Source organism: Orcinus orca, chromosome 18 (genome assembly GCF_937001465.1).
Source record: "Orcinus orca chromosome 18, mOrcOrc1.1, whole genome shotgun sequence".
NCBI classification, from domain to species: domain Eukaryota; kingdom Metazoa; phylum Chordata; class Mammalia; order Artiodactyla; family Delphinidae; genus Orcinus; species Orcinus orca.
Genome location: NC_064576.1, coordinates 73,090,266 through 73,111,245, shown reverse-complemented (window position 1 = coordinate 73,111,245; position 20,980 = coordinate 73,090,266). Strand labels below are relative to the sequence as shown.

Genomic DNA, 20,980 nt, shown 5'->3' with positions numbered 1-20,980 from the left:
TTTTCAACCAGCCCTGGGGAAGCTAGGTGATAGTCGGATGCCGGTTTCAGAAAGTTTCACCGTTCTTTCCACCCTCTGCTCCTCTTTCCTCCAGAAGGAAGTTGATCCTAGTGATTTCAGCCCATGCATTAAACAGGAAACAATAAAAAATGTATAGAATTCATATTTTCCTAAAGGGAACTTAAAAACTTCTGCTACAGGGCTTCCCTGGTGGCACAGTGGTTGGGAGTCCGCCTGCCGATGCAGGGGACGCAGGTTCATGTCCTGGTCCGGGAGGATCCCACGTGCCGCAGAGCGGCTGGGCCCGTGGTCCATGGCCGCTGAGCCTGCGCGTCCAGACCCTGTGATCCGCAACGGGAGAGGCCACAACAGTGAGAGGCCCGCGTACAGCAAAAAAACAAAAAAAACTGCTGCTACATGTTATGTACAAAACTGGTTTATGCCACATTAACAGAGAATCACAAGTTCAGTTTTGGTACTTTTTGTTCCTCTTTGTATTCAGTTGTATAGTAGTTCCAAATTCAAAGCGAGAAAAGCTGTTCTGTATCAAACCTCTAAGCAATAAATGTTGTTTTAAAAACAGCAGGTTGCTGGTCCAAAACATTAAAAAATCCTGCTTTTCGATAATTACAACATATCAACATATTAAAGACTCTGAAAAAGACTTCAAGTTGTTTGAGTTTCTCAAACTTTCTCAATAACAGAACTTTTTCCTTTGTGTAATATCAATTAACATGCTGTTAAACCAGTCTTCCATGAAATATATTTTGAGAAACACTGGACTAGTGAAAATTTAAAGAAACGGCCAACAACAAATGTCCAGCTTGTCTTCACAAAATTAATTTATTGAAAACAAAATGAAACCAAAAATACAGAGAACAATTTAACAAACAACCATGTACTCACTCCATAGAAGGAAAAGGTTACGATTAAATTACAATAAAGTTTGTTTATTTATGGCTGTGTTGGGTCTTCGTTGCTGTGTGCGGCAAGCAGGGGCTACTCTTCATTGTGGTTTGCGGGCTTCTCATTGTGGCGGCTTCTCTTGTTGCAGAGCACGGGCTCTCGGCGTGTGGGCTTCAGTAGTTGTGGCATGTGGGCTCAGTAGTTGTGGCATGCGGGCTCTAGAGCGCAGGCTCAATAGTTGTGGCGCATGGGCTTAGCTGCTCCACGGCATGTGGGATCTTTCCTGACCAGGGCTCGAACCCGTGTCCCCTGCATTGGCAGGCGGATTCTTAACCACTGCGCCACCAGGGAAGCCCCTACAATAAAGTTTTAATGCTTATTTTCTATTATAGAAATAATATATGTTCATGATACAGATTTGGAAAGTAGAAGAAAGATAGGAAGAACCTACTCTGTCATCTTGTCATCTTAGCAAAACCACTGTTAATGTTTGAGACAGTTACTTTAATCTTTACTTCTATTAAGCTTTTTATTGTTTACATCATCACAATAAAACAGCACATACAATTTTGTATCATGTTAAATACTTACACTGCATCATAAGCACCGTTGCATAGTTCATGGCTTTTTAATGGCTGCATAATATTCTCTGTGAATAGTGCACTGTTTAACCTTTCCCTTTGGTTTTAGAATTTAGGTTGTTTGCAACTTTTCTTGTTTGGCTTTCATAAGTCATACTGTAACAAGTATACTGTAGCATAAAACTTGTTATTTATGGCTAACTTCTAGGATTTGTTTGCCACGTAAAACAAGAATAGTTCAAAGGTGATGCACATTCTCCAGGCTCCTGAGGAAACACTGCTAACTTGCTTTGAGGGTGCAGGGTGGGGGGCGGCTGAGGCAGTACCATCAGTGCTGCACTAAAGAGCCTGTTGGCTCTGCTGCCCCGATTCATTTTAGGTTTCATTTTGTTAGCATTGCTCCATGTTTTCCACTGATGGAGATTTACAAATCCTAATCTGTCCCTTATCACACTGCCTGTCTCCACTGGTTTTGCAACAACACACTGCAGATCTGCTGTTCTTCATCTAGGCAGTAGAAAACATTGTTTTCATTAAAAATAGGTTAAGGACAGAGTTCAAAGCAGGACAGTAAAGACCATGCTGACATGCGTCAATTTATTAATACTCTTTGGATATTGTTCAAGGAGCTCCAAGGCCAGCTTTATCAACATTTTGATTGACTAATCAAAGAGTACTAAAGTCCCCTAACTATAGTAGGATCTTAGCCTACGTTTCTCCACCTTGTTCACAGGGATTTAATAGAAAACTTTGTCAAATGTGGTACTGAAGGATGATTTACTTCATCTTTGGCATTTCTCTCATGATTCTGGTAACTCTTGAGGACGAAGGCTGTATCTTACACATTTCTCATAGCAGAGCCTAGCACAGAACTTGCTTGGTACATAATACACAGTAGATTCTCAATAAAGGTTTGCTGGAATGATATGCTTAATTTGTCGTGAACTTAATGAATCTCTTGTCTCACCACAGACACCACTTACTTTCCAAGTCATCCAGAGACACATATGCTTATTTTAGAAATGGTAAAATGCGTAATGGAAAGAGCACATGTTTTGTGATTAGTAGGCCTGAGTTCAGGTCCTGGCTTTGCAAGGATAAGCTGGTAACTGTGTAACTCTAGGCCTTAAGTTTGTTCATCTATAAAATGGTGATAACCTACCTTCTTTACTTTCCTCATAGGGTTCTTATGAGAATCAAAAGGGACACATCTGATCACGTTATTAGTTGACTTTTTAAAACCTTGTGATAACTTTCTATTGCCCTCAAGAAAAAATTTAATCCTTTAACATGCTTTTCAACGATTTCATGATATGGTCCTCCACTGTCACCATTCTAACAATCTAAGCTCTTTTTCACCTCAAGGCCTTTTGCACAAGCTGTCTGCTTTGCCTGGAAGGCTCTTTCCTACGCTCTTACATGCTGACTACTAGTAGCAGCAATACTACTAACAGTGATAGCTACAACCTACTGAATCCTTACTAAGCATGGGATACTTTATATGCATTATTAGTTTCTCCTTTACCAAGCAGGTAGTATTCTTACCTGGCTTACAGATAAGACACAGAGAAGTGAAGCAACTTACCTAGAGTAACACAGCTCTTAAGTGTCGCCACTGGGTTACAAATTCAGATCTGTCTGAATTCAAAGCAGATGTTCTCAAGTCCTGCTATTAAGCTATCAGCTTTCTCCAGGAAGCCAACATCTTTAATATCCTCTAATAGCTAGTGTGACAAGGTTAGCACCTAAGACACTCATTTGTGATGGCCTGTGTACCATGTGTCTCCCCAAGGAGAGAATAAACAAGCCATCTGAACTCAGACAAGACTGCATTTTGTTTTCTTTTGCTTCCCCAGCTCTGAGCTCAGTTCCTGGTACACGTGATGGGCATTAATAAACATTTGTTGTGGAAATATTTTTAAACAGAAAGACACAATACAATGTTATTACTACTTCGAATTTAGCAAAGGAACGTCACCAGGCTTACCCGTTTGTGGTCTATGGAATCCACTTTCCCCCTTTCTGCAGTGTGGTACACTTGCTTCTATCCGTTCTTCTGTGACCTCTTCTGTTTGCCACAGTTCCTCAAATTCTGCCAACGAACACCCCCCCTTCCAATTGCCTTTTGAGAAGACCTTTCGCAGAGGAGAAAAACTAAAACGTTAAAGTTATTTTCCCTTCATAGCAACTCCTTAAAATTCCTTAAAACTTTTTTTTTTTTAAAATAAATACAGCGGAGCATAACATCAGCGATCGGTGAGGGAAAAAAACTCTTTTAAAAATGAATTTCGAGTCAAGACTAGGCCGATTGGAGAAAAGAAACCCAGCGCGATTTTAAGGGAAACCTTCTGGTGCTGCCTAGGCAGCGGTGTCCCCAGGTGGCATCTCATTGTTCATAATATTTTACTGAAGGCTTTCAGTAATATAAATAGAGAAAACAGGTGCTGCACTCAGCTGGGGGTTTGCCCAAATCAACCTTCTCAGATTCGATTTTTGGAATAAAAGGCCCAGGAGTTTTTAGGCAATCAGTCCCGTAGTTCTCATCACCCTCAGCGGGAAGGAAAAAGAGGAGGGAGGGGAAAAAGCGAGGGTGCGGAAGCGTGGCGAACAGACAGAGCTACTCTCCCAGCAGAGCAAGGGCTTGGGCTCCGGCCCCAGGTGCGGCCCCTCAAAATGACAATCCCATTCTGTAAATTTCGTCGTTTCTATTAAAAAATGACGCCTGGCTTTATAAACAAGAGGATATACGAAAAAGGGAAGGCATTCGCCTCGTGAGAACTTCCCGAGCCGGCTCGGCGTCGGGGAGCGCCGCCGCGGTCCGCCCGTCCAACCGCCGCCGGCTCGCGGATGCCCAGGGGGCCCGACGCCAGGCCAGGATAGCCCTCGCGCTCCCGCTACCCACAAGCCCCTGCGCCTCGACGCGCAGGCGCACCGGCGACGGCCGTCTCAGGAAGAGGAAAATGGAATAAACAACTCGGAGGAACCAGAGCGCGAGAGAGCGAGTGGAGGCAGAATTTAAAAATAAACCGGCCCCTCCGCCCTCCCCGCCCGTTCGCCGCCGCCGCTCCCCCTCCCCGAGCCCGCGTCCTCGAAGTCCCCGTCCGAGCCCGCGCGCCCACCCCGTCGTCCCGCGCGGCCCCTTTAAGAAAAGAGAACGAGAGAGTGAGTGAGAGAGAATCCCAACTCTCCCCCTCCCCTCCCCTCCTTCCTACCCCCTCCTCCCTCCCCTCCCCCCCCTCTCCCCGGGCGGCTCCGGCTCCCGCAGCGGGACAGACCCACCCGCCCAGGCATTTCTCCGGCACCGGCAGCGTCTTCTTTCCCTCCCCGGTCTATGGTGGCGGCGGCGGCTCCTCGGGCGGCAGCGGAAGACGAGGCTGCAGCGTTGCCATGAACAGTGGCGGCGGCCTCCCGCCCCCCTCGGCCGCCGCCTCCTCTTCCTCCTCCTCGCTGGCGGCGGCAGTGGCGGTGGTGGCCCCGCCTGGGGTCGGGGGTGTCCCCGGCGGGGCGGCGGCGGGAGTGAAGCTGAAGTACTGCCGCTACTACGCCAAGGATAAGACTTGCTTCTACGGGGAGGAGTGTCAGTTCCTGCATGAGGACCCAGCCGCCGGAGCTGCCCCGGGCCTCGGCCTCCATAGCAACAGCGTCCCCCTGGCTCTGGCGGGCGCGCCCGTGGCCGGCTTTCCGCCCGGAGCGGTCCCGGGCGGGGGAGCCGGGCCGCCCCCGGGGCCCAAAAAGCCGGACCTTGGGGGCCCGGTGGCAGGAGCCGCGGCCGGTGGAGGAGGCGGCAGCGGGGTCCTCGACGGACCGCGGCTGGCAAGTGAGTGTGGTCCGGGCTAGGAGGGCGGCCTCGGCCTCGGGACGGCGGCGGAGGGAAGGCCCGGGGCCGGACGAGGCCCTGCGACCGAGCCCGGCCCGCGGGTCCCCCCCTTCGCCTCCCTCGGCGCTCTGAGAGGCCTAGGCCAGGCCCGAGCCCTCCTTCCGTCTTCCTGCTTCCCCTCCCCACAGCTTTCGGCGAGCCCGGGAGCAAGGGGAGGCTGGCTTCTTGGGAACGTGGGTGGTGGACTGGGGTGGTGGAGTGGGGGCGGGGAGGAAGGGGGATGGGTTGTGGCGTGCGGTGTGCGGGAAAGGGGGTGTCGTTTCCGGGGGGTGTGGAAAGGGGCTGGGTTTGCGGGCACACGTGTTCTGCGTGCCAGTGTGGAGTGGAGTCGGCCGAGGGTTGAGGTCGCCGGGTGGGTGTGTGTGGGTCGGGGGCGGGATGGGAGGGCGGGCTCTGAGGCTTCGTGCGGTGGGTTGAACGAGCGGAAAAAGTTTGTGCAAGGCTTCTGGGAGAAAGGTTTTCCAGGCAGGAAATGCTTTCTAAGGATGAAGAGCGAACGGACAGCCGCGTTTATCGTGTGCTGAGGTTGAGTCGGGAGTTGCGAGTAGGGATTTCACAGGACTTGCATTTCAGCATGGTTTTCCTGAAAGCTGGCAGAAGTTTGCAGGGTGTCACTAGGGATCTCGTCTTCTACTGCTTTGTACCAAGCGAACCCTTAGCGTGGAGCCTTGAAAGCGTGTCATGTGCAGCGCACCTTTGTGTGCGACTGAGCACTTGGATGCGGATATCTTAGGACTGTTTGCATTGTTTTTACTTTCTGTCATTATCTGTTGCCTTGCAACTTTTGAGCCGTTAGTGAGTGGAGTTTGAAGTTCTAATAAGTGTGAGTGTAATCAGTTTTACAGAATGTTGCCCTTAAGGAAAAAGTAGAGGTGCCAGATTTTCCTTTTTTGTTTTTGAGTTTGTTGAGCATTTCTAAACCAAATGGGAAAGTCCTACTTTCTTGGGAATTCTAAACTGATTTCAGATCTGAAAATCATTTGATAGGCTACTTAACTTGAATGTCAGAACATTGTTGTATTTTCTTTTTTTTTTATTAAACTGTAAACGGACTATGTACTTGCCTTGATGCTTTAGCAGTTACTTGCTGTATGAGGACTATAAGTGTCTTCCCAGAGATACGTGTGTGTGTTAAAGATTGTTTCTTTTGCTGCGATAGGCTTTACTTTAGTGCAGATATATTTGGTGAGGGTGATATGCTAAGAAGATTAATTTGTAACTTAAAATGTTTTGTCAAAATGGTTACTTGATTGGTGGAATTTTATCACTTTGGAGTAGCAGCTTTGCATTTTCAAGGTAAACTTGCTGTATGTCTTGAGTTACGGCTCAAATTAATTCGAATTATGTTTGATTAGTAAGCAATGAAACTGAACAGTATTTGTTACCTACAGGAAGAGACACTTTCAAAAATGCAGGTATTTGATTTAATATGTGATATTTCTAGGATCTTCCGATACACAGAGGTAGTAGATTTGGGACATGAAAGATAGGACAGGCTGTAAACAGGTGGAAACAGGAAGGTGGAGGAGAAACACTAGCAGGGACTCGAAGGTGGGGATCATTTCATATCTCAGGAACAGAAAGGAATTGGGATATAGGGTCTTGAGAGGACACAGTTAGTGCTAAGAAGGCATTTTAAAATTAACGTTTAGTCATTTAACAGTTATTTGATTAAGTAGCTGCATTATGTAGTTGGATTCTGTAGGGCTTGCTTTAACTTAACTGGGTGAAGCCTAAGGCTCTTCTTTTCTGCTGTAGGCTTCTTGGTAACTCAGTGGTACAGATTGTGACTCATTTTGGATGAGATAAAATTGCCTCTTATCAATGAGTGGCAAGTCAAGTTGTTCAGGAATCAGGGAAGAGGATTGTGTTGGTGATTTAATGGCTACTTTGAATTTGTACACTTTATTGTTTAATTTTTAGTCTACTCTCTACATTTTACTGTGTTCTTATACTGTATCTTTTGAGACACTTGTTAATTAAGTGTATGAGGCAGTTAAACTGGACAACACACTCTAAGAGGTGTTGCTATAAGGAGATACTTATATTTTGTTAGTTACTGACCTGATTATGTAGAGTCACTGACACAATTTTATTTTGCTTTTATTGTTTTCTTTGCTGTTCTTTAAATGTAAGAATGTAGAGTATTTCTTTAGCTGAGAGGTCAAACAGATCTGCTCTGATAAGCTGGGTCTGCCTGCAGAAATACTTTGGGCTCCTTGGGTATCTTCTCTGTGTGTGTGTGTGTGTGTGTGTTTTAAAAGTTTTTTTTAAATTGAGGTCTACATACCTAGGGAAGAGTATACAAATCATAAGTTTTGGAATTTTCACAAGATGAACACATAGCGTATAACAGTACTCAGATCAAGAAATAGAACATAATCAGTACCTTCCAGAAATTTGGCTCTTCTTGCCCTTTGCCAGTCACTCCCCTTTCCCAGAGGTAACTACTGGTTTCAGGCACTACCTTATAACATTGTAGATTCATTTTTCATGCTTTTTTGAGCTTTATAGGAATGGCATCAGGTAGTATGTACTCTTTTTGTGGGCTTATTTCTTTCAGCGTATTTATAAGATCCATTCATGTTATATAGGAACAGCCTCTTAGTCTCATTCTTGTGTAGTGTTAAATTGTATGAATATACCACATTTTATTTTCTCATTTTACTGTTAGTGGGCAATGGAATGTTGCCAATTTTTGTCAATTAAGAAGAGCATGGTTTTGAACACCCTTGAACATGTGTTTTGGTTTAAGTCTACGAATTTATGTTGAGTTACGTGGGAGTGGAATTGCAGGCTTGTAATAGGGCATGCAGATGTTCAGCTTTAAGTAGATGACTTCAGTTTTCTTAAGGGATTGTACCACATTTACATTCCCTCTACAAGAGTAGGAGAGTTCCAGTTGCTTCACATTCTCCCCAACACTTGGTGTTCCATCTTATACTTTTAGGCATTTTGGTGGCAAATCTTATGTTTTTAATTTGCATGTGTGTGGATTGTAATTGAATTAGTTGACAACTTTTAAAAAATCAGAAGGTTTAACATTGAAATACAGATTTCTGGCTTCCTTTGAAGGGCGGCTATTTTGTATATTGGAATTAGGTCTTTGGTGGGGCAAGACTCTCCATTTTGCCTTATTACTGACTGGGTGACTTTTCTATGCCTGGCTCCTCTTGGCATTTGAGTTTTTGACCCTTGCTTTAGTACTTCACATTTGCAGAATTGTTTTGTTAGTGTTTCACATTCTGTTAAAACTTTAGAGGTACATGCAAGAAGAAAATTTTATCCTTATTTTGCAAGCATTGGAAAACTGAAGCAGAAAGGCTTTTTCTTCTCTGTATGGCGTTTCAATCTTGTGGTGGTTCAATCTTGTAAAGGAACTATACTTTCTTTTGTTGCTTACTTTTTATCTATACAGAGTAGTACATTTTCTCATTTCAAGCTCTTCTGTTGATGTGGCAGTGTGGTAGTAAACATGTTCTGGCATTCAGGATTGTTTGGGAAATAACAGTTTATTTTTTTAAAAAAGCATTTACTTTAAGTTTTTGACATTTCTTGTTTCTTTTGGACCTGGGATCTTTGAAGGCTTAAATGTGGTTTGATTTGAGTTCAGCTGAATTATTGATTCTTGATATTTTAAAGATGTAATTCTAATATTTTCAACCAGCTAGACTTTTCATCTTCAAGGTGCTCAGTTTTTAGCAGCTAAACTGTTATACCAATATTTGTATTTCATGCACATTACTTATAATTTGAAACCCAATAGATTTATTTTACCACAGTAGACTTATTTTCAGTTCTACTAATTTAGTTAGTAATGAAGCCTTTGGCATAAGGCACATCTAAGATGGGCCTAGCTCTCTTATCTACTAGCATTGTGATCTTGGGCAAATTTTTAACCTTTAAGCCTCAGTTTTTCACATTTAAAAAAATGGAGGTAGTAATAATACCTACTTAAGAGTTGTGATAGGGTCGCACGTGACACTGTCAGTGCATTGCTTGGCACATAGTGAGGTTTCAGGCTTAGTTGCTGCTGTTATTGAGTATTACTAGTAGTAACTCTACAATTAGCCTGTACATTTCCTTATCTCCCAATTTTTGAGAGTATATTTTCAAGACCAGTAAAATAGCTACAGATTATTGAACTGCGGTTGTCTGTCCAAATGAAAGAAAGCAGGGGGTAACTTGAAGTTCATATACAAACTTTGGAGTGTATGATTACGTGTATGGCGAAACTGTTTTTGTTTAAGCCAGGATTATACTTTTCATCCCACAAACCCGAATCAGCTAACAGAAAAGTGAGTACTGGGAATTTGCCATTAGGATAGCTGGTATAGATTTGAACATTTTTATTTGACAATACACAAAGTAGACAACGAAGACTACCATTCAGTTCACTCCTTTAATGTTGTGCTTGCAAAGTGGCAGGTTTTGATCTGGGTGATAGGAATACAACATTGAATGAAACAAAAGTCTGCCCTAATGGAGGCTACATTCTAGTGGGGAGTACAGACACGTGTATAAGATAAAGTCAGATCTTGAGAAGTTTTATGAGGAGGGCTTAGAGCTTTATGAGGAGTACTCAACAAAGGTTGTCCTAAAGTTAAGTCTAGGTAAGAGTCAGTTAACAAGTAAAAGACTGCTTTGCATGGAAGTGCATTTGAAATGACTCTAAAGAAGATATGTGATTGCCAAAACAAAACAATATCTTCCTATTTTCGCCCTTTTATAGGATTTTTCTGTTTTTAAATTAACTTTCTATTTTGAGATAATTGTAGAGTCACATGCAGTTGTAAGAAATAATACAGAAAGAGCTTTTTGTCCCATCACTGTTTCCCCCAGTGGCAATACCTTTTATAGCTGTAGTACAGTGTCACAACCACATTGATTGATACAATCCACTTACCTTATTCAGATTTTCTGAGCCTTATTTGTACTTGTGTGTGCACACGTGTGTATATTTAGTTCTGTGGAGTGTTATCGTGTGTATGTTTTGTGCCTGCCAACACAGTCAAGACATAGAACAGCTCTGTCACCCTCAAGTGGCCCTTTTGTAACTCTCCCTACCACTCCCTGGCAACCACTAATTTGCTCTCCATTTCTGTAATTTTGTCATTTCAAGAATGTTCTATAGGGCGGGGTGGGGGTGGGATGAACTGGGAGATTGGGATTGACATGTATACACTGATGTGTATAAAATGGATGACTAATAAGGACCTGTATAAAAAGTAAATAAAATTAAAAAAAAAAAAGACGCTATAGGGAATTCCCTGGTGGTCTGGTGGTTAGGACTCCGTGCTTCACTGCCGTGGCCTGAGTTCAGTCCCTGGTCCCGGAACTAAGATTCCCTCAAGCTGTGGCATGGCCAAAAAAAAAAAAAAGAATGTTCTGTAAATGGAATTATATAGCATGTGATCTTCTGGGATTAGGCTTTTTTTTTTGACTCAGAATAATTCCCTCAAGATTCAGCCAAGTTGTGTATATTGAGAGTTTTTCTTGCTGAATTTTTCTCTTTTCTTTTTAACTTGGTAGATTTATATCTATCTTTATTTTGGAATGGCTTTTTTTTGTCTGTTTGTTTGCTTTTCTATAGGCATATATGCTTTTGTGTACAAAGGTATGAACATTTACAGCACCTAGAAATAGTTTTTAAATCTATTTTAAGGTTGAATTTAATTTAGTTTTTAAGTTAATAAAAGCTATAAACTTTTCTGTAAAAATTTTCATTGGAACAGCAGTGTATAAAGTCAAAGTAAGCCAATCTCATCTTATTGCCCAGGGTTAATCATCATGAATAGTCTTGTGTATATGACCTTGATTACTGCTAAGGGGCCTGTCTCCAAATACACTCACATTGGGGGTTAGGGCTTCAATATGTGAATTTTGGAGGGGAAACAGGTCAGGTCCGTAACATGGGCACGCATACACACACTCAAGTTTTAAAGCAGTATTTCTTACATTTGTTTTTCCATATTAACTTTATATTCTGTTTATAAGGTAGTTTATGAGCTGAAACTATACAAAGGAATGTGATAAAATATTTGTTTTATGTACTGTTATATAATTGTTAACAAATCAATACATAAAATATTTGTGTCTCCTTTCAGTATATAGGAATTATTTCTGGACTGGGGGTCCTGAGAGTTTGATTTTAATACTCTCTTACAAAGTAACTTTGATCTTAGGCTAGCAGCTTAGTCCATGTGGAAATATATTTCCTTATCTGTAGATAGGAGAAAGGGGTATGGAGTACATGATGTCTAAAATTTCTTCAGCTCTAAAATGTTTCTGTGTTTTTCTAAATGTTTATGTTCTAGAAAACGAATTATTTTATGTTCAATCTTTAGAATTCATCTTGTTCCCTTCCCAACAGCTTTTAAAATCACTGACCTCTCAGCAGCTTAACTTCAGTTTAGGGGAGGACATGCTCATTTATCTTGGCTGAGTTAATTGGCATGGGGGGTAATAGTCCTCTTCCGATAAAACCTCTTCCTTTTTTGATGTCTTTATGGGTATCTTGCTTTTTCTTTAAAAAACTAAAGATGTTGTACCTATTTTTCTAAAACTAGTTTTTAATTATATTTTTACCATTAAAAGTTCCAGCTTTAGAAAACTGGGAACAGTATCTTGCTTTTGGAATTAAAAACGTACTGCATGCACAGGTTAAAAACTTAAATAGCACAAAAGGGTACACAGTGAAAAACAGTCTCCCTTCTTCCTTAATTCCCTGATCCCTCTCCAAAAGACAGTCACTCTTTCCAAGTTATTATGTATCTATTCAGAAATATTCTTTGTCTGTACTATGACTCATGTTTACATTAACCTATCTGTAGCACATACCGACACACATATATACGTGTGCACACACGGAAGCCTAATGCACTTTGAATTTTTTCAGCAAACTGCATATCTTCTAGTTTCTTCCACATCCACACATAAAAATACACCTTACTCTTTTTAGTGGCTGTTTAGATGGTTTACGGTCTTTTACTATTACAAATGATGGCCCTAAGCTGTTATATCTTAATGTATTATGTATACCAATACATAAATTAACACAAAATATAATGTACACATATGTTAAGGAGCGTACAGAATCTTCAGTAATCTGGTTTAAACTTGTTACATTAAAAAAAAAACTATCTAGAGGCAAGTACAGTATGATCTCACTTACATATGGAATCTTAAAAAAACCCCAAACTTGGGGCTTCCCTGGTGGCGCAGTGGTTAAGAATCTGCCTGCCAATGCAGGGGACACGGGTTAGAGCCCTGGTCCAGGAAGATCCCACATGCCATGGAGCAGCTAAGCCCGTGTGCCACAACTACTGAGCCTGCACTCTGGAGCCTGCGAGCCACAACCACTGAGCCCATGTGCCACAACTACTGAAGCCCGCGCGCCTAGAGCCTGTGCTCCGCAACAAGAGAAGCCCCTGCAATGAGAAGCCCGCACACCGCAACAAAGAGTAGCCCCTGCTCACCGCAACTAGAGAAAGCCCATGCGCAGCAACAAAGACCCAATGCAGCCAAAAATAAAAAAATAAATAAAAACAAAAACAAAAACCCCAAACTCACAGATACAGTGGAGAACAGATTGGTGGTTGTTAGATGCAGGGGTCCAGGGGGGTAAGTGAAGATAGTCAAGAGGTACAAACTTCCAGGCCTTTTATTCTCATAAAACACTGGAAAGTAGGTGTTGTCATTTCTGTTTTACAGAGGAGGAAAAAAAAAGACTTAGGTTAAATATGCTGTCAAAGATCAGTAGTTGGCAACTGGCTGAGACAGACCTTATGGGCAGTTGTATTTGCTAAAAGTTCGTGCTCATTCCACAGTGCAGTACAGAAAAGGCTGGTGCGAGTGTCTGCTGAGTGGTCGAGGAGCCCCTGTTTCTTGGGCCTGCATCCACTGTGCTGTCAATCTAGTGTCTTTGAGTCTCATTGCCTCATCAGAAAAACGGAGGCAATAATATCATTTGCATGGGGTGTTTTATAGAAGTTGGTTGTGAAAGTCTATTGTATCTTTTATCAACTTTTAAAAATACCTACTTTAAAAAAGGGCTTAATTGTAAATAAGTGTTTATGTAAATGTGCTAGTAGAATAGGGCATACCAGAAAAATATCAGGAGTAGTCCCAAATCTCAGTTTACAGATAATTTAGATGGGTAGATAGTTCAGAAACAGGTAAGAATTTAAATGTTTAAGTAGTTGAAGACAGCAATAAGAGATCAAAGGAAAAAAATTTTGTCACATGAATGATATAAACAGTATCTTAAGAGATAGAGTTATGTGTTAAACACAACTTGGAATAATTGGGGTATACATTCTAGAGATAAGAGAAGAGGAAAATAACATTTATGATTACCTATGAGACAGGGTGCTAGGCATTCTGCATAGGTTACTTCACTTGAGTCCCTTTCACAACCCTGTGAGTGAGCTGGGATTGCCTTCTCTTGCAGATGAAGAAATGAAATTTAGAGGGTTTTGCTCAAGGTCATTCAGCTAGTGAATGGCAAGAGTTGGATTAGAACTGAATGACTAACTTCCAAGTATTTTGGTTTTTTTCCATTATACCTGGGTCTTGAAGAACACAGAGTTGGTGTGTGTGTGTGTGTGTGTGTGTGTTAGAATTGATGAAGTGTGGACCTTCAAAATATAGTGAGTTTATCATTTTGACTGGAGGAGAGAATTCAATAATGTTAGGATTATTGTAAGACCTTTTTATAGTAGGTGTATACTTTGACATTATAATCTTTGATCTTTTGGAAATATCTGTGTAAGGTACTCAGTTTTCTCCATGATGGATACACAGTTGTCTTAAGTCCATTTATTGAGTAATCCCATTTTTCTCCACCGATTTTAAAAAGGAGCTGTGTCGAAATATAATTTACATGCTATAAAATTCACCCATTGTAAATGTACAATTCAATTACTTTTAGTAAATTTATAGAGCTGTGCAACCATCAGGATTTTTACAAGAACTTTTAAGATACTGTTTCATTGTTTTTCATAACTTTTTGTGGAAGTTTGCAGAGTAGATGGTATGAGGCTCATTTTACAAGTCATGGTATCATCTCTACTTTATAACCATTTTGCCTAAGACATTGTGGCTAGTAAGTGGCAGAATTGAGTCTCAAACCCAGCACTTTCAGGAAATACTAGAATGATAGGTTGAGAACAGATTGTTGAGGGCTTTTTAATGTCAGACTAGGAAGTTTGGATTTCATCCCTTGGGATGAGCACTTCCAGCATCTTGTCTCTGATGTCCTAGTTGGCAGAGGAGAACCATTTAGTAGTTTCAGCTGGGCTTTTTTTTTTTTTTTTAAAAAGCATGGTCTATGGAACTCCAGTCCCTCAGGCTGCTCCCAAACTTAACTACTAATAGCCTGTTGTTGACTGGGAAGCCCTATCCAATAACATAAACAGTCGATTAACATATTTTCTATGTTATATGTATTATATACTGTAGTCTTACAATAAAGTAAGCTAGAGAAAAGAAAAGGCTATTAAAAAATCATAAGGAAGAGAAAATACATTTTCAGTTCTGTACTGTATTGATATAAGTTTACATTGTATGCTTACAAGGTGAACCACTTTCTGTCTGTACCTACATCACTGTTGCCTTATACGATACAAAGTGTCATATGTTTTACTAACACTAGACATCAAAAATGAAAAGATAATGTGAAAAAGAAATTCATATTTATTTACAGGTGTCCTGCACTGATAATGAAGAAGCAGCAGTATGATTGCTTTATGGTAGCTTAGTGTAAGTGACATGGTTGCTTCACAATAGCCTGGCCTATATGCTAATAAATGAATCATTATAAAATTTTCATAGTCATATTCATTATACAGTATTGGAAGTGTTACACTTAAAGAAAAACACTTAACCTGTGATGATAGGTTATGTCACCTGTAATAGTTTCTCCAGTTCAGAGAGAGAGAGGCATACTGTACGGTAATGTAATTCTTTGAAAGCAAAGTTATAAAACAGTAAGAAAACTACCACATTAATTTTATATTAAATGTCACTCACCTTATGCCTATGTAAGGATAGAGTGGTATCCACATTTACATATATTTTATGCATTCATGACGTACGATTTCTTCATTTTTTTTGATATTTATAGGCTACGAGGTCCATCTTTGAGTTTTTCAAATTGTCACAAATCTCCAAAAATTTTTCCAATATATTTATTGAGAAAAAGTCTGTGTATAATTGGACCCATGCAGTTCAAACCTGTGTTGTTCAAGGATGAACTGTACTTACCAGGAAATAGCATCTAAAACATTGTCCATCACTTTGTTGGTATATGATGGGTTGTCTTAGTAGTTACAATGATTCTGTATTATTCTACCATAAAATCGACAGAAAGCTTGTCTGTATCCCTCGGCTCTATCCCATTGCTCCTACCGTAGAATTGGCTTACTGAATTATGAGTTAATATGAGACTGCTGGTCTGTTTCTTAAGATGTGTTATGAGAAACAGTCCTGAGAAACTTGTCTCTGTTTAGCATATGAAGATTCACAGGAGAAATTGCAGTGGTTTATATTCTCCTGTCCTCTTGCAAAGTTAAAGAAAAAAACTTGATGAGAAAAGTAAAAATGCAAGTGTGCTTTGTTTCTTCATGTTGTGCTTGGTGGCTCTCAGGTAACTAATATAAAATAAATAGCTATCTCTGTGGAAAAAAAAATTTCAACTTGAGCATTGTTTAACAAGTTTCTAGAGTTGAGACAGTTTTATTTGGTTCTGCCTTTTCTTATGAACAGGTAAATAGAAACAAGTGTGACAGAGATTTGAGACTTTAAAACTTATTTGGGAACAGAGAAACTACATCAATGTTTTGTGCTTTTAAATAATTTAAGTACTTGAATTTTCCTTCTCTTTCAGTTCCTGGAATAGATGGAGGTGCTTTAACTGATACCAGCCTCACAGATTCATATTTCAGCACCAGCTTTATTGGAGTTAATGGATTTGGAAGCCCTGTAGAAACAAAGTATCCCTTGATGCAGGTATTGTTGGTATGAATTTATATGGCACTAATCACTGAAGTTTATTCCGGGGATGGAGACATCTGGAGTTTTCATTTGTTTTCACTTTTGTTGAGTGGGAGGTGGGATATTAGGAGGTGATGAGGTAGGTGGGATATAGGTGAGCCGTCTCTTGTAGGTTTGGAGTCAGGGTGAGCTTTCAAGGGTGGAGTTGGAGAATGTAGAGGATGGATAGAAAGAGACTGGTTTCACTCCTCTGTGTGTTTTGTTGAGTGTGGAATGAGAGCCTTTGAGGATCGTGAGACCATAGAGGCTGTGGAGTGTGTTAAGAAAGCGCGGGGACGTATTTAGAGAACAGAGAAGAACCTAATTTTATAGAATCTGTGAGGTGTATGAAGGATAATATGCGTTGGGAGAGAATACTAGAGAGTGTTTATTGACTTACAGTCATTCACATCCTCTTGGATGGATACTGGAGTTTATATTTTATGGATAAGGAAACAGTAGTTATGTGTCTTGCTCAGGCTAAAAAGTTATGGAAGTGCAATTCAAAATAGTTCTGTGACTTTGGTTTTAAATACCTGGCTATTGAGTAAACTTTTCATTTGTTGTGTTATAGACAGTATTTCGAAGTTTCTGCATAGATGATTGTAATCCAAGCAGCAGCATTTATAGGAGGATTAGAGTGTCACTGATGTGAACGATGGATAGGAGGGGAAGACGCAAAGAGGGTCAGTCTTAACTTAATTGGTTGAATATTCTTAATTCTGTATTCCTCAAAGATATTATGTATATATATTTTATGTTTCAGAGAATGACTAATAGTAGCAGCTCCCCAAGCCTTCTAAATGACAGTGCCAAGCCATATGCAGGCCATGGTAAGACTTGGTCCCTTTTTCTCTTACAGATATATGTATTTCTGACTCTAAAAACAATATGTCCATTGTAGAAATTTTGAAAATTACAGATAGATGTAAGGAAGAATATGATCTGTTATCTTCATACTCAGAGATAACTAGTATTAAGGTTTGGATATATGTATATACATACATATACACATAATACATAACACTTTATATACATAATAATACCTGAGATTGCATTAAATATACCTTTAAATTATAACATGAGTGTTTCTAGGTCATTATAAATTGAATCCTTTGTTTATTTTCATAATTTACTTACTTTTGTTTTTTTAAAGTCCAGTATTGGACTTATGTGTATGAATCTGTTCATATTTTGAGTTATTTCTTTTGGAAACATTCTTAGACATGCAATTACTGTTTCAAAGATTATGGACATTTTTAAGCCTTTTGATACAGAATTTCCTTTTCATATCCTAATTTAAAAATAAATGTTTCTTTTGTATCTTTCTGCATCCTATTTTTAAAAATAAATGTTCAAGAATGGTTTTTTTAAAAATATGTAACAATATTAATATTCTATATCGGTAAAATGTAAACAGTTATTTATAACGATGAGAATAAGAATTTGCATGTTGATTATTTCTGAGATAGACATTTTATGTGTGTGTATCGAATCTCTCTCATTACTTAGAAATTTCTTCTTTTGCTGTAGGAAAATATAGCGACATTTTAATATTGAATAAAATTATTAGAAACTAATGTGTAGCATTATAATATTTTTGGCATTCCCATAGAGTTTATATGCTGACTTTTAAATGCTATCAAAGGTAGCGTAAAGGATGAATAATACCTATTTTTAGTCTTGAATGTATAAATTACATAAAAATCTTGTATCTTATTATTTTATTAACTTCTTTCTCTTTGCATTATTAGTTATATTAAATTAATGTTAATTCTAATGAAGGACTAGACTGTGAAAATCCATACAGAAGAAACCAGAGAAATTAAGCAGCAATTTATATGTACTGCATTATGAAGAGATTTAAGGTTCCTTTAAATGACAACATTTACTCTATTTTCTTTAGGATTTTACAGATAATTTAATGAGAAACATAGAATTAACTAAAGCTCAGAAATGAAGACAAAAATATTTCAATGTATACCATGTATTCCTTTTCAGAAACTCTTCTGATTTGTTAAGTGAGAAACAATTTAGAGATGTACTTTTGTTTGTAACTTCTGGCCGCAGAGTAATAGAGCTTTGAACCTATAAAATCTTTGGATTTCATGTTTGTGTTTTGAAACATTTAATATTTTCATCTTTAAGAACTTAATTTACCTTATCTTTTTAGTAAGAATATCAAGTATGTGGTGATAAACTTAAAAATATGGAATATTCTGTAGGGTAGATGGTTTTAAGGTCTTGCCTAAGTGTTAACATCCAAGTCCTATCGCTCAGAGTATGTTTGACTACTCTCCCTGCCACCCCTACTCCTTTTTTATTTTTCTTATGGTTTGGTCTCAAGAACACAAACTACAGGAAGACTTCCTTCATAAACACATTCCTAATAACATGGTTAAGATCACCTTTTTTTTCTATTTTATTTTTCTTTTGGTTCTCAGCAAATAGATGCATTCTAATTTGTATAGCTTCTGAATAGATGTATACTGACTATTGGCTGAATGAAGTAGTCTCCAGTTTGTGTTTCATTCAATTACAAAATATTTGAATACCCACTGTGTGAGGCACTGAGTTTATTGTTGTGGTATATGATTTTTTTTTACTACTTTATAAGTATTCAAGTTAAACATTTATTAGATTTATAGGTTTCCTGAGTTGTCTGTGTGGAAACTTATATAACTTACCTTCCAGATCCTCTAACTTCACCTGCTTCATCCTTGTTTAATGACTTTGGTGCCCTCAACATCTCTCAGAGAAGAAAGGTAGGTGAGATGGAAACTTACGTGAAACTAAATGGAACATAGGGGTGATACTGGGATGTTACCTACATAATGGTCAGTGTTCTCTTAAGTGGGGGAGGACTGTAATGTTTTTCTTGCTTTTTGTTAACCATTTTCCTTGGTGTATATCTCTTATATGCAGAATTTTATTTGATCTCTGTGCATGAAATAGAGACATTTTATGTGAAGGGATGAAATCCTTCTTACTTTTGCTCATTTTCTTTATCTTAATGCATTCTTTTTAAGATAACAGCAAGTACAACATTAAATTAGATGTTATGTGACCCATTGTAGGTATATTAATCATCTTTTAACTTTATTTTCTGACTGCTTTGTCTAAATACCAAAGATTTCTCCCCTAATTTAAACTCCTCATTACAAGGCAAACTTAAAATCTTCAGCTTTTCATAATTGGCCCAACTGTTTAAAAACAGTTTAAAATCTCTTTATATTAGAAATTTAATTTAGTTTTATTTGGAATTGAGGTTGATAGACCATGAATCGATTTTGAAGTACCTTGCAGTAGTTTATTATAGTTTGATGCCTTTGAGTCTTACTGAGAATCATTATGTTAATAGTAATAGTAATCTAGAGACGGTGCTAATTTTGGTTAGGATCAGTAGCAGCTAAAGATGTTTAGGAGGTTGTAAATCTTGGCGGAAATTACTATAAAGTTATAACTAATTCAGTTTCCTAAGTAATAGCAGAAAGATCAAAAAGAAAATATTAATTTTAGAAAACTGATGTAAGCTTAAGGTGCTTTAAGGAAGTCTCTGATCAGAAGGTAGTATAGAATGAATTTCAAGAATACTAGGTAGATGTTCTCTAGACAAGAAAATAAAACTGTGGGGTCAGGTATGAATTATATCAATACCTCATGTACCTAGTATTATCTCCTTTTAGAAAATAGATGAGAACAAGGAGGTAATTAATTACAAAATGCTTTTAAGCAGCTAAGATTGGTAGACTAAAAGGTATGGGTTTGGTTTTATAGACTTCCTTACAGGCTCTCACCAAGAACACATTTACTTTTGTTTTACGTACTAGTCTCAGAAATGGGAATATGTATTTTCTAAATCTCTATGGTAGAAGTGGAATAGAGTTGGACACAAGCAGTGAGAAGTGAGTGAGAAGTGACAGTAGACAAAACCTTCAATATGGAAGGAAGCAGTGAAGTGCTGGAAAGCAGGTACAACCTAGAAGTCAGGTTATTTGGAGCTGTTTAGTGTAGGGGAAAACAAAAAGCCCTTAAGTAGTCTTAAGGGTCCCCCAGTAGCTTTTTCACATTTTTTAAAATAATAATCTGTTAACTGTGATAAGTAGCATTTCTGATGTATGAGTAGAAAGTAAGACTAGAATGGCAAATAAATACTTAATGAAGGTTTGGTGGATTGCATCTTAAAGTTGAAATATGTGATTTAGAGCTGTTGACATTAATTTTGTTGTTGTTGTTGACATTAATTTTTGACAAAATAGTAAAGAGCCCTGGAGATTTGAAAAAGGAGATTATAATACCCATCCTTCTAAAATTTATTTTAGTGAAGGAAAATAATAGAAGGAAATATTACTATAAATGTGACATCTGTATTTGGAGAGAGATTAGAATGTATCCAAATGGAAGCAGATTAGTGAAGTGAGCACTATGCTTGCAATTTTTGAGGTCCTGGATCTCTAGCTTTGTGACCTTGGGACAACCTTCTAGGCTGTAATCTTCACATCTGTGAAATGATGAGCATGGCCTGGATAATTGCTGTGGTGACTTTCCTCTCTAAAACTCAATGTTTGGCTAAACTGAAAGG

At 39.1% G+C, this 20,980-nt stretch overlaps 1 protein-coding gene and 1 long non-coding RNA gene across 13 annotated transcripts in view; one reads left to right on the top strand and one right to left on the bottom strand.

Moving 5' to 3' along the window:
• Nucleotides 1-818: 818 nt before the first annotated feature.
• On the bottom strand, nucleotides 819-4,480 carry LOC125961936 (uncharacterized). Its single transcript, XR_007473103.1, has 2 exons — nucleotides 3,475-4,480; nucleotides 819-1,262 (listed from the first exon to the last, which is right to left on the bottom strand). It is a non-coding gene; the product is annotated as an uncharacterized LOC125961936 (long non-coding RNA).
• A 59-nt stretch (nucleotides 4,481-4,539) lies between these two features.
• The window catches only part of PAN3 (poly(A) specific ribonuclease subunit PAN3), a 118,047-nt gene continuing 101,606 nt past the window's right edge, over nucleotides 4,540-20,980 (top strand). For 3 of the 12 annotated variants that reach the window (XM_033409381.2, XM_033409380.2, XM_033409376.2), the window contains exons 1-4: nucleotides 4,750-5,304; nucleotides 16,253-16,374; nucleotides 17,165-17,231; nucleotides 19,093-19,163. In XM_033409381.2, the coding sequence (XP_033265272.1) occupies nucleotides 4,875-5,304; nucleotides 16,253-16,374; nucleotides 17,165-17,231; nucleotides 19,093-19,163 (690 nt within the window). In that variant the 5' untranslated portion in view covers nucleotides 4,750-4,874. Of the gene's footprint in view, nucleotides 4,650-4,730; nucleotides 5,305-16,252; nucleotides 16,375-16,977; nucleotides 17,085-17,164; nucleotides 17,232-19,092; nucleotides 19,164-20,980 lie in introns of those variants that run through there. The other 9 variants (XM_033409378.2, XM_004281762.4, XR_004478083.2 and 6 more) reach the window with 7 other exon arrangements.